The sequence below is a fragment of the Opisthocomus hoazin genome, chromosome 6, assembly GCF_030867145.1.
Source record: "Opisthocomus hoazin isolate bOpiHoa1 chromosome 6, bOpiHoa1.hap1, whole genome shotgun sequence".
Taxonomy (NCBI): domain Eukaryota; kingdom Metazoa; phylum Chordata; class Aves; order Opisthocomiformes; family Opisthocomidae; genus Opisthocomus; species Opisthocomus hoazin.
This window is the reverse complement of record NC_134419.1, coordinates 31,255,982-31,268,346: the sequence shown is the minus strand read 5'-3', so window position 1 is coordinate 31,268,346 and position 12,365 is coordinate 31,255,982. Positions and strand designations below refer to the sequence as shown.

The following is a 12,365-nucleotide window of genomic DNA, read 5'->3' as shown; positions in this document are numbered from 1 at the left end:
AGCCCCGGGGCTGGGGGTCCTGCTTTCCTGGCAGCCTCTGGCTCTCCCGCCTCTCTGTGCTGGAGATGGAGGGCTGATTTCTTTGATGTACATTTATATCAATAGTAGCGGGGTTGTTTAACAGTTCTTCTTAAAGGAGAGAAGAGAGGATTTCATGTTTTGATATTCTTAAAGCCAATTCCCCTGGGAGCACTGCTCTGTGGGAAGACTCTTGTCCCCAGGGCTGTGCTACCCCACTTCTGGTGTGGGCAGAGCTCTTGGACCCACCATGGGCTCGCTGCCCTTTGAGATGCCTCCTAGCTGGGAAGAGCTCCGAGCGGTAACCTGGCCCCATCCCGGGTCAGTGCAGCTTTTCCTGGGAAGCAGAGCGGTGCTCAGCCCCGGGGAGCAGGCTTTGCCACTGGAGCATCGTGCCAGCCGTGAAAACCCCAGTGTGGCAGAACAAAAGCTGTTTCCCAGACAAAAGGCTGTCTGGTGCCGGAGCATTTCTCGGGCTGAAGCAGCCCATGGGTATTCGGAGCTGCGCTCGTTCCTCCATCTGATCTTTGCAGTCGTTCCAAGGGTCTTTGTAGTGTCTTGGTGCTGTGAAGGCCCAGAAAATAGTTTATTATACATGAATGGGTGATGAGAAATGTATGTTTCTTGAGAAATGAGCCAAGTGGCCCTGGTTTGATTGCACCGTGTCTCTCTGCCCCAAACAAGCTGGTGTGTGCGGTACTGCCTTCCCCCAGCTGTCCTGCACTGGCATGTTTGATCCAGGCCTTTCACCTGCACCTTTTGCTGAGCGTAGGAATAGGTCTGTGCAAGAATCCTTTGCCTGTAAATGTCTCTTCTCTTCTTTTCTTTCTTTCTTTCCCACCTTGCTTAAGTCTCTCCATTACCGGTGTCCTACAAAGCTTCCATCCATGGGATGCAGCACTGGCTCTTGCTGGGTACCAGGGATGCTGCGAGCAGCTCTTCCTGGCAGAGCTCTGCAAAGCTGCTGGTGGAGGGGTTATGGGAGGGGGTTTAATCCAACAGACTCTTCCTCAGTAACAAATGACTCGGCTAAAAATAGCTCGCCCTTGTCAGCTGGTTCCCGCAGCTGCTGTGTCGCACAGACCCAGGCGCCGCAGTCGGTGCAAGACAGAGGCCCGGAGGGGTCCGGAGCTGGCCCCAGAGGTGCTCGCCCCCCCGTGCTGCTGCGAGGGGAAGTGCATGTGGTGGGAGAGGAAAGGGCCACGGGGATGAATCGGTTGCTTTCGCAGCCCATCTGTCTCTTTGGAGGGGACCCGTGTTGAATTTCTTCCTAGTGCTCTGAGGCTGTGCTCTGCCTAGCTGTGCGGCGTGAGCTCTCCTTCTCCCCTTGAGCAGGGACTAATAATTAGTGGCTATGGGTAAGCATGGCTCAGCAGAGAGAGGCAGATGGCATTTGGTTGTCCTGAAAACCAAGTGGCCTCCAGGACCTGGGAGAGGCAGGTTAGTGAGCCAGAGAGAAGTGTTGTCAGGGGATGGATTTGGAGCATCCCTATGCCCCAGGAAGGATGGAGCGGGGCTGAGATGTCCGAGCATGTGAATTCCCCAGGTGACTGACCAAGCTTCGGGAAGAGACAGTCCCTGTGGGCTGGTGGAGAAACCCCATCTGGTTTGGATGCTTGGAGGCAGTACCCTAGATGCTCTCATATATATATATATATATATTTATTTACATATCCCAGAGGGTTTGCTCTTGTCCCCATTGTGTTCTCTCCTTGCTCATTCAGGAGAGAGGAGGGACACTCCATCATCCCTGAAATCCCCAGGGAAGGCTGCTGGGCTGATGGATCACGGTTGGAGAACTCTGGCAGTTCTCCTGCTTGTTGCATGCAACACAGCCAGGGTTTGTCCACCCTGGGCTGAGGCCTCGGGTCCTCTCCAGGACAGGGGTGTCCAGACTGGCTCAGCACTGTGGTGCTGGACCCTTTTGTCACCTGGGGAAGATCAGCCCCCGTGGGCCAGCACAGCCTTAAACCTTTCTGCTTCAACTCTGGGGGTGTTTGTTGAAGTTTATTCAGATAATGGAAGCAAAGAGCTCACCCAGTGCATGAAGCACTGAGTGTAGTCATTATGGTAATACCTAGTTACTTGGCTAAAGGCTTGATTGCTGCCATTGTAACACAAACACATACACAGAGAAAACCCCTAAAAGGAATTTCCTCTCTGTAGGTCAGCGGTGCTGCTGGGAACTTGCTTCTCACTGCAGCTCTTCAGTTAATCAGCCTCTGGAAGGAAAAAAAATCAAGGATGGTGTGAGAGTCTAGGGTCTCCTGCCTGCAGAGGCTGTGTTCCCTGGCATGCTGCTTGGCTTGGGATAACAGGGTTGAGTCACCTGGCAGCGTGTAGTCATCTTCCAAGGATGCTGTAGAGGCCCTGTGCATGTCTCTTCCATCACTTGTCCGTTGGTGCCAAGGTCTTGAAAAGCCTGTTCTTGGTGGTTTGTTGGGTGGGATGCTGCCATGGGATGCATCCTGTCTCAGCTTGTGTTGCCAGGGCAAGAGGCGCTTGCTGCGCTGTTCCTGTTTGGCCGTGGCAATCTCAGCATGGGAGAGGATGGATGGATGCCGGGCGTGATGTCTCTAATGAGATCCCCATCAGATGGGGTGAGCTCTGGCTGTGCGTCCTCGCAGCTGGGTTGTCTGTGTCCTCGGATGCCCCCCAGGTTGTGCTGGGAGCGTTGCGCTGCTCCCAGCCACTGTGCAAGTGAAAGCACCGGTGCCAGAGTTTTCACAGCTGAATATCCACGCTCTAATTCAGCTTGAGTGCTCCCAGTGCCCTGTGGCCATGGGTTTGTCTAGATGACTTCTCTGTTGCAGGAGCAAACAGTAAATTTCCTCTTATTACTTTTAGACTGAAATTTGAGAGATAAGAGCCTTTAGAAACTTCATTTTCTGGTATTAAAAGCCTGCTATGTGTCACAACAGCAGCTGTTCCTCGGCTGTCCTGTATCAAACATAGCCAAACGCACTGTTTCCGTGCAGTGATGCCCTCTGCTTCGGAGGCAGCGGGGGCCACGTGCTGCTCTGTGCTGTGCTCTTGCCATGTCCCAGCTGTGCAACCGGGGATGCTGACAGCGAGCATCAGCGGGGTCACCTGTGGGAAACCACATGTGGGACCATGGTGGGGTTGGGCAGATGGATATGCTGTTTTCTTTTGTTATTTTCAGTTATTAATTGTTATTAACAGAGCTGCAAAGCCATCTCCTGCCCAGCTGTTAATAGGGAACTGTGTGGCAAACCTGGGTTTATCCCCATGCGAAGGCTGATTTACAGCTGGAAGGGTTTGGAGGCACCGATTACGCACCCAAGTAGTAGGTAATTGAGCAAACCCAGCGTGCAGGTAGGACTGGCTGGCTGCGCAGCCCCAGCTCTGACCATGGCCCGTTCCTGGTGGACACAGAGCTGTGGCTTTCCATGGATGGGATCAGAAGATAACTCCATGTTTTCAAAACTGGCCACGTCTCGGCTTGCTGGAGGTTTCCCTTTTGTGGGAGGCAGGGCTGGCGTTTAAACAGCAGAAGCTGACTGACATGAACAATCATGGTACATTGCCCACTAATTCAGATTTTGTGTAAAAATAAAGCGGGTTTGTTTTTGGTGTGAAGTGGGGACCAAAGGCTAGAAGATGGGCAGATGCCCCAGTGTCAGATGCTTCGTATGTGGCGCCTGGCATCCCGCGAGCACCCTTGTTAGCACATAACCTCATTAGCTTTCCTTCACAAAATGTTCTGGCATCCTCCCTTCTCTGCTTGTCACTTCTCCGGAGGGAACGTGGCTTGTTCCGCTGGCAGCGTGAGCCCCGTTTGCTGAGGCAGAGCTAATGATTTCTATTTATTTCCTAAAACTTTTTCAATGTTTCATTTGAGGGCTCTGCTTGAGCTTTGTCACTTGTCTCCAAGCCTGGGAGTCACCGGTGTCTCTGGAGCAAGCCTGGTGGGACGTGCATTGGTAGGTGGCAGGAGAGCTGGTGGATGCTGGACCTGCCCTTGGGGTGGGTCCTCATTTGCTCTTAGCTAATTGTCCCTGCGGCTCTGCTGCAGCCACGGCGTGCCTGAAGCTCAGGGTGCTTGTGCTTGCATGCAAGAAAGCCTAATGTCCTCCCCAAGGAGATGCTCAGGGAAGAAACAGGGTTGCAGAATGGTTGTTTAAAACAAAAAATGAACAAAACCCCCCCCAAAAAACAAAAAACAAAAACCAAAAAGCAACACCCACTACCTATAAAACCAAAATACAAACCAAAAAAAACCCCTGAAACCCCAAATAAAACCCAGTGTGGCTGAACAAGCAGTGAAACTGTAGCAGGGGAGGGTTGAAAATGAGCAAAGCAATATGAAAAGGGAAGGCAGAAGTCGAGGAAAATCAGATACGATGAAGGTACTCAGAACTGACTTGAAAAAAAATAGGTAATTAATGCCCTTAAGTCACAGGGGTAAGCAAAGTAATGAAGAATCTGTTTATAGCTTTCAGCGGGAGCAGCCAAACTCTTCTTATCGATGTGGTAATTAATTTACTGAGGCTCTTAATGGCAGTTGCCTTTTTCTTTCTGGAGAGCTTGCCCAGGGGTGAATACCCCTTAGGCCAGCAGGTTTGAATCTGGGGGCAGCTTTAGACGCTTCCTATTTGCCGCGTGGCACCACAGACCTGAAGGAGATGAGATGCTGCCCTGGCTGCGCCATGGGGATGTCGGGCTTATTTTGGCTAGCATGGGGGCTCATGCTCTGTTCTGATTTTTTTCCCCTTGGCTACTCTTGGATTTTTTTGTCAATATTTAATCTTTTTGCTCCTGGTGTGGTGATTTCTCCTGACTGCCGTTCTCGCTTCCCTGTTTGCTCTGGAGGGGGAGTTCGGGTGTCTCCAAACAACACCCTGGAAGGGGCTAAGATGACTGATGTGCTTAATTTGCTGTGTTATTGTCATATTTTGGGGGTTTTAAATCCTCCTTTCCCTTGCTGGGTTGTTTTCCCCCACGTCGGGGCTGTAGTTAGGAAGGGGGTGACAGCCCTGGTGTGAAGCGCCTGCTGCCTCGCTCTTTTCTCTCGTCCCCCCTTTCACCTCCATCACAGGGGAGTTTCAGGGGCTGCCAGACTGAAGCCCTTCCCGCAGCAGTAACGTGCCAAACAGAGCTTCTCCAACACTAGAATTAAAGCATTTCAGCCATGACAAGGCTTCGGCTGTATTTTCAGGCTGTAGAGTACCATCTATTTTGCTCAGCCCAGGAGGCATCGCTCGGTGCGGTGTTTCTGGCAGCGTTGCGCTCCTGTGTGCGGCTCCTGAGTCAAAGCTGTGCTGATATTTCCACATCCAGCCTCCTAAGCTGCTGCCTGTCTCTGCCAGGCCCTCCTCCTCCATGCGTGGGGCTGGAGGGATGCTCTGGCTGGGGATGCTCCAGTGCTGTGCTGGGGGGGTTGCTGGGCTGTGCTCCCAGCTGAGCTATGCTCTGCCAGCCCCGTTATTCCTCCCAAACCCCTGCAAAAGTAAAAAAAAAAAAAATCTGAACCCCATTAGCGGAAAAAAAAAGAAGGCAAAAGCAGTGCAGGGGTGGTTTGATCCAGGTCTCCTGAGTCTCTCCTCTTTTCCCATCTTTTCCCACCATGTTGTGGTCCAGCTGTGAGGAGCTGTGCTGCTCTGGGGACCCCTGGGAGGGCTGGCTGCGGGGTTGGAGCTGCAGGTTCAAGAGATGCAGTGATGCCTGGATTGGGAAGGAAGAGGAAACTGGTAAGGCAGGAGGTGCTACCCCTTCATCCCAGCCTTGGGGGTCCGGCGTTGTGTGCCCTGTGCCTGGTTTGAGAGGGTCTAGCCCAGCAAACCCAGGAGAAATGGGACTTCCGGCTGGAGTGGGAGAAAGGGAGGGAACTGGGGGGCAAACAGAGCAAAGCCCTGAGTCTCCCCTCTCTGTCTTTTTGCCCCTCCAGAGTGATGAGCTACAACAGCACCGAAGATGTTGGGATTCGGCACGTGCTCGGTCAGCGTCCCGGCACCGGGCAGGGGGGCTGAGCTGGATGCTGCCTCCCCCCACTACGTCTTGGCCCTGCCCGAGGAGGAGATGTGGCGCAAGCACCGGCTCGGCTTGATGCCAACCACCCAGTCCTGCAACCTCCTGGAACCCGAGAGCCTGCCCGAGGCCCTGGTCTCGCACGCCGCCAGCTTCAATGCCCTCTACGAGCCCCGCTCCCGGGATGCCGATGCCGGCACGGAGGTGGGCAGCACCTTCGACCTAGGGCTCGGCCAGTACGTCCCCGTGAGCCCGGACATTATCAAGCGCCGGCGGGGAGGGCTGATCGAGCAGAGGGATATTATCAAGGCTCATGAGGCGCACAAGATGCAGAGCACGCCGCAGGCGCGGAGGAAGGAGTGGGAGTAAGTACCGGAGAGCCCCCAGCCCAGGTGGGCAGCCGGGGGGGGAGCGGGAGAGTTCCCCATCCTCGATGGGACTGGGGAGGGGGGTCTGGGGGCTGTCACAGCGGCCACGTGAGCATTTTGCCAAACCTCTTCTGGGTCCTTGCATCTCCCTGTGCTCTGAAAATTGATGTGATGGGTGGTGTTGCCTCCAGCAGCTGGGACCTCGTGCAGCACCCATCCTGCCCTGGACCTGCCAGATCCTGCAGGGCTTGGGCTGGTCTGAGCTGCCTGGACCACAGTATTCTTCTGATGGGTCGAGTTTGCGGGGTGCGTGCGAGACGTGGAGAGAGATGTAATGGTCAGAGATGCTCTTGGGCTCTGAGCTGGAGGGTAGTGTCTGATGGGAAGGGTGCAAAGGGGCAGCTGGGGGTTCCCCAAGTTGTGGGGCAGTTAGTGGGATGGAAAGCCTGGCAAAGGCACACTGGGAAGTCCTCAAGGCAGTTTCCCTTGGGTGCAGCAGAGCTTCTGGATGCACTTGAGGTTATCGCCTTCTGCTTTTACTGTGGTTTGAGCCCTGCTGCGAGGAGATTTAATCCTGAGAAGTGGCCAAGTTCCCCTGAATCAGAGCAATCTGGAGATGTCAGTGAACCTGGGAGAATGGAAGCGAAGTGCTTGGTAGAGCTGGAGCCCATTCATTTGACTTATTATTATTTTCCTTTAATTACTTTATTCCCATAGTTTGCCTTGGTTCTGTGAAAGAAACCCAGCTCCAGGTCCTGGACTATGCTCCCTCGCCCAGCATTCGCTGCACAAACTGTATTTAAATTATAAGGTGTCCCCCCCCTTGTGTCTACTCAGCAAAAATGCCTGGGATAAGCTGCTGCAGAACATCCTGCTCTAGTATCGCTGGTCCGGAGCAGCTCCCTGCCTCGGGCACTTTATTTGGGGAATAATTAATGTGTTAGAAAACACTGGGGTGGTGAAGGAGGTGGGAGCTGCTACGTTAATTAGACGTGGCACATTCTTTTGGAGAGATCCAGGTCAGTGCTCCTCTGGTTTGAAGCAGGTAGGATTCCTTTGGGATGCTTTGCATGATAAAATCGCTCGTGATAACACTGAGGCTGCCACTGCCTTTTTGTTGGAGGGCGGCCCACCGGCGAGGCGGGCTCTCCCTGGCCCTTTCGGCTCGGTGCTCATCCCTTTGCGCCTGGGGAACCTCCTGGCCGGTGACTCAGGAAGACCCACACAGGGGAAATAAATTGACATATGGGCTCGGCAAGTGCTCGATGCCTTGTTATCTTCCACGACCCACCAGGGATGCCAGATGAATAAATCATGGCTGGGCAGGAAGCAGAGGGATGGCCTCGTTAATTGTCGGCTGGCGGAATGAGTGCCTAGAATGGCTGCTCACTAATTAACTGCCTGGATGACTACAGCTCTATTTCGTGGCAGGGAGTTAAAGCCGGAGCCCTTCCTGCTCGTACCATGTGGGATGTGACCCTTTTGCCACCCTCAACTTCTCCGCCTAGCAGTAACTCAAACACAAAGCCTAATATTCCTGTCTTAAACGCAATAGGAATATGCAGGCAGCTGCCATCCCAACCTCTCCCTGTTTCATCGGGTGTTTCCCTAGGCTGGTAGGGTCCAGTCTTTGCATTTCCCAACTCTTGGATGCTGGGTTTTGGTATTTCAGCCTGCTTTGCAATGGTTTTGTAGGTGTGTGCAGGAAGTCATGTCTAAGACGGGCATCCCGGCAACTTGGGATGGGCTGTTCTCCCCTCACCAGCCCAGGATCATTGCTGTCACGGTCTGGCCATAGGCCTTTCCTTGCAGGTGCCCGAGCCTGCAGCCTGATAGCCACACTGGTGGAGATGCTGGTGCTTTGCAGAAGCCCCCAGTGCTGGGGGATGCTGGGCTCCGCCACTGACAGCAGCACTCAGGCATTGCTGACCTCATGTCCCACCAAGGACTGGAGATCCCCACTGCCTGTCCTGGCCAGGTGCCTTCCCAGGGAGCCCATGAGCTTGGTAAGGCAGGCTGAGTCCTGGAGGGCTCAGAGTTAGGTGCCCTGATACCCCTTCAGCCTGCAAAAAACACACGCCAGAGGCTTACGCTTTAACATCAGACTCATAAACCAGTTATGTTTCCCCCAAAAATTTGCCAAAGTCCAGGCTGGTGTGCAGAGCTGGTTACCCCGGTGCCATGGATGCTCTCTGGGACTAGATGGATAGCATGTAGGGGAGAAAAAGCAAATTAATTTCCATATCTATAATTTTATTAGTAATAATGTGATTTTCTCTGTGATTTAATTTCCAGAAGGGCCCCTCTTGCAGGTGGACATGGTTGAACAGCCCTAGGGGCTTTTGCCCGGGAGGTCTGGTGCTAGCTCTCCCGGAGAGCACCGCCGAGCACTTAGCTCAGCTGTCAGTTGTGGTGGTATTGTCCAGTGGTCCCAGCATGGTGGTGGGCATTAGATGGACTATGGGGAGCCAGGAAAATGGCTTTTCTGCTCGCCTTTGAGCTGTGGCAGGCCCAAGGGAATGGCCAGCTTGCCCCTGGGGTCAGGGCAGGCCCTGCTTTTCCCCCCACTCCCTTGTTGCCAAAACTAGATGAGTTGAGCCGGGGTGGTTCAGAGGTCTGTAGCTCCTTCACAAGGCTCCTGGGGATTTTTTGATTAAACACTGTGCTCTGAGTGCTGTCTGTCTTGCAGGAGTTAGCTCTGGCATGTGTTTCCAACACGAGCATCCTCTGCCCTGGTCAGTGCTCTGAAGAAACTGGGTGGCTGCTGGAGATCCTCTTGGGCTTCTTGTTTTGTGTGTGGTGGGGTGGGCACAGGGAGACCTCTGCTCCCCTGGGGTAGCTTTGCCTTCTGGAGATGCGGCATTCCTGGTGTGCAGCCAGATGTTGCATCCAGCCCCTCCTGTGCTGGGTTGCAATGAGGGAAGAGAAGCAAAGGCTTTTTCTTACTCACTGGTGTTAGCACCACCAGGTGTGCTCCCTTCCAAGCCTCCATCTCTGTTGCTGTTTCCCAGTGAAAAACCCACAAGTGAAATGTACTTTCCTCTTAAGATGCAGTAAGAACAGGAAGGGGAAAATGCTCTTTTCCCTATTTTTTCATGGGGAAACTGAGGCAGAGAGCAGAAAAGTCTACCACGTGCTGCTCAAGATTGTGCAGGGCAGTGGCTCTATGGGAGACTTAACTTCATGGTGAAGGGTTTGTGTACCAGCCCTCCGTGTTCTTGTGTAGGGGACTTCAGCCTAAGGCAGACACAAAAACCCATTTCACAGTGTCCCAGCCTCATGCCCTGCCCTCCATCCCAGTATTCATGCATTGGGGTTGGGGATGCAGATGCCTGCAAGGGTTGGCCTGCTGCTGCTGCATGGAGTGGTCGTGGTTGAACCACCGGTGCCTTTGCCGTGTACGCGTAGCAGCATCATTTGGACTATGTCTGGCTGAGAGAGCTCAAAAGAAAAGCCCCTTGTCAAAATAAGCAAACAGGGAACCTCCTGTGGCTTCTCTAGGCTGAGCAGCTGCTTCCTTAGCTGACAGTAAGGACAGGCAGAGCCACCCACCACCACCCACCTACCTTACATGGCTTTAAAACCACCTGTGCATGGATATTTGTTGAGTTTAGCTTGTGCAATTTGTGGAATTCGAGCTGTGCCCGTGTTTTGGAATGATATCTACAGCAGGGATGCATGGAAGAGCCTGATTCCCAGAGGCTGGGAAGGGAGCACGGGAACTGGGGAGGATGGAGGAAAATCAGCTGTGCTCTGATGTGGTTTGGAAGTTACAGCGCGGAGGTGGAATGCTGTTAATTCGCTGTCGAAGTACCTGGGACTCGGGAGTGATGGCTGGCAGGTTTCGGTGTCCTGTGGGAAGCGATGCGCTCTGCCCATGGCACAGGACAGTGCTCCAAAAGAACAAGGTCCTTAAAAGCGACCTCCTGTCTTGTAGCATCTTGGAGCTAATGGCTTTGATGCCAGGAGCTTGCTAGGTCTCCCTTGCATGGTGCGATCTGCAGTGAGATCCCCGTAGCCCACCCAGGAGCCTGCGGTCCGTGGAGCGGTGGGGCAGGAGGGCTTTCTGCTGCTCGCTCGGATCCGGACCTGCAACGCAGACCGTGGGGAGCTGCTTCGGCAGGGGTTTGGACTAGATGACCCACAGAGGTCCCTTCCAACCCCGAATATTCTGTGATTCTGTAACTTGCCCTTGAGCAGCAGAGGAGCATCTCTCCCAGAGGTTTCCGCCCCGGACCTCCCTGTGCTCTCTTCCCTTTCCGTTACTGAGGTTTCGATGTGTGGGGAGGAGAGAGTTTTCCTGACCCGGGATGAACTCGATGTTCTGCTGAACGTCCTGGCAACAGTGTGGAAATAGCACAGCATCTTTGCCTGAACTGCTGCGAAGTCTGGGTTTCTGGCACACCCTGGAGGAAGAAGAATTCCTTTTCCGAGTTAATTCAGGTGCCTTTGCAAAGGGTTGCCGGGAGGGTGGGTAATTACCGTTGGTCCCAGCCTTGCTGTGTGGCTGAGGGAGTTGGGCTCGTTCGGAGCTGGTTGCTGAATGCGGAGGATGAGGTGGAGCGCGGGACCTGCTGCCTGACGTTTTGTCACCGCATCCTGGCATGTCTTGTTCCTGCTTCCCTTGCTGGAGTCTCAGCTGCAGCTGCGAGCATCAGAAAGCTTCGTTAGCACGTCTTGGGGCTGCATTGAAGCCATGTGTCATGCTGGGGCTGGTTGTGCTCCCCAGGAACGAGCTTTCAGAGGGAGCTTCCCCCTTCGCCCTGGGGCTGGCCACATCTCAGAAGCACAGAATTGCTGGAGGCAGTGAGGTGGGAAAGAACCTCAAGCAGGGTCACCTACAGCAGTCTGCCCAGGGCTGTGTCCAGGCAGGTTTTGAGCATCTCCAAGGTTGGAGACTCCACAGTCTCTCTGGGCAACCTGTCCTGAGTACTCAGTCCCCCTTACGGTCAAAGAAGTTTATTCCTGTGCATGGATGGACTTTCTTTTATTGCAGTTTGTGCCCTTTGTTGCTTGCTCTGTCACTAAGTGCCACAGAGAAGAGCCTGGCTCTGCCTTTACTGCCCACCGTCAGGTATTCATGCACATTGAGAAGATCTGCTCTGAGCCTTTTCCAACCAGGCTGAGCAGCCCCAGCTCTCCCAGCCTCCCTGTAGGGCAGATGCTCTGCTCCTTTAGCCACCTTTGCTGGAGTCACTCCGGTAAGTCCATGCCTCTCCTGTCCTGGGGAGCCGAGCGCTCTGGATGTGTCCCACTGGGGCTGAGCACAGGGGAAGCATCACCTTCTCACTTTGCTGTTGAGGCTTTGTCCAAAGTAGCCCTGGAGGCTCTTGGCCTTCTTTGCTGGGAGAGCACACTGCTGGCTTGTGGTCAGCTTGGTGGCCACCAGGTCCCTCGGGGCTTTCTCTGCCAAGCTGCTCCCCAGTCAGCATCTACTGGGTTGCTCTTCCCCAAGCACAGGGCTTGGCGTTTCCCATGAAGCTGAACTTCACGCTGTTCGTCCCCCCTGTTTCTCCAGGCTGCCAAAGTCCCTCTGGATGGCAGCACAACCCTCTGCTTTATCAGTCCTGGTTTTATATTCTCTCAGCTTTGCAAGCAGGGTTCAGTGCAGCAGGCATGCAGTGAAACTTCTAGTATTCGATACCCTTGTCTTTTTGCTCCCCCCCGGAATCATCCGACCTGTTCCGCTCTCCCTGGGTTATTGTGATGGGGGCTGTCTGCTGGCCAGGAGACCTTTGTGGGAGGGGGAGCTTTCCAGCCTCTCCAGCATGGATGGTTCACATTATTTTCTGTTTACAGTTTAAGATATAGTATATCCCACCCCCCCACCCCCCATGTATATTTGAGATGACAGGGTAAGAAGATAATTTAGGGTGGAGGGAACCTCAGGAGGTATCTATAACTTTTAATTTAACTCTGTTTTACACTCTAAAGCATAGATGAGTTCTTGTTGCACACTGCCCAAATGGCATTTTCTTCATTTCAAACCAC

At 53.7% G+C, this 12,365-nt stretch overlaps 1 protein-coding gene across 1 annotated transcript in view; it reads left to right on the top strand.

Moving 5' to 3' along the window:
- CACNA1E (calcium voltage-gated channel subunit alpha1 E) overlaps positions 1-12,365 on the top strand; it is a 135,783-nt gene that overhangs the window by 18,612 nt on the left and 104,806 nt on the right. Inside the window, exon 2 of the mRNA XM_075422516.1 lies at positions 5,927-6,371. Within this exon, the coding sequence (XP_075278631.1) occupies positions 5,953-6,371 (419 nt within the window). The 5' untranslated portion in view covers positions 5,927-5,952. The remainder of the gene's footprint in view (positions 1-5,926; positions 6,372-12,365) is intronic.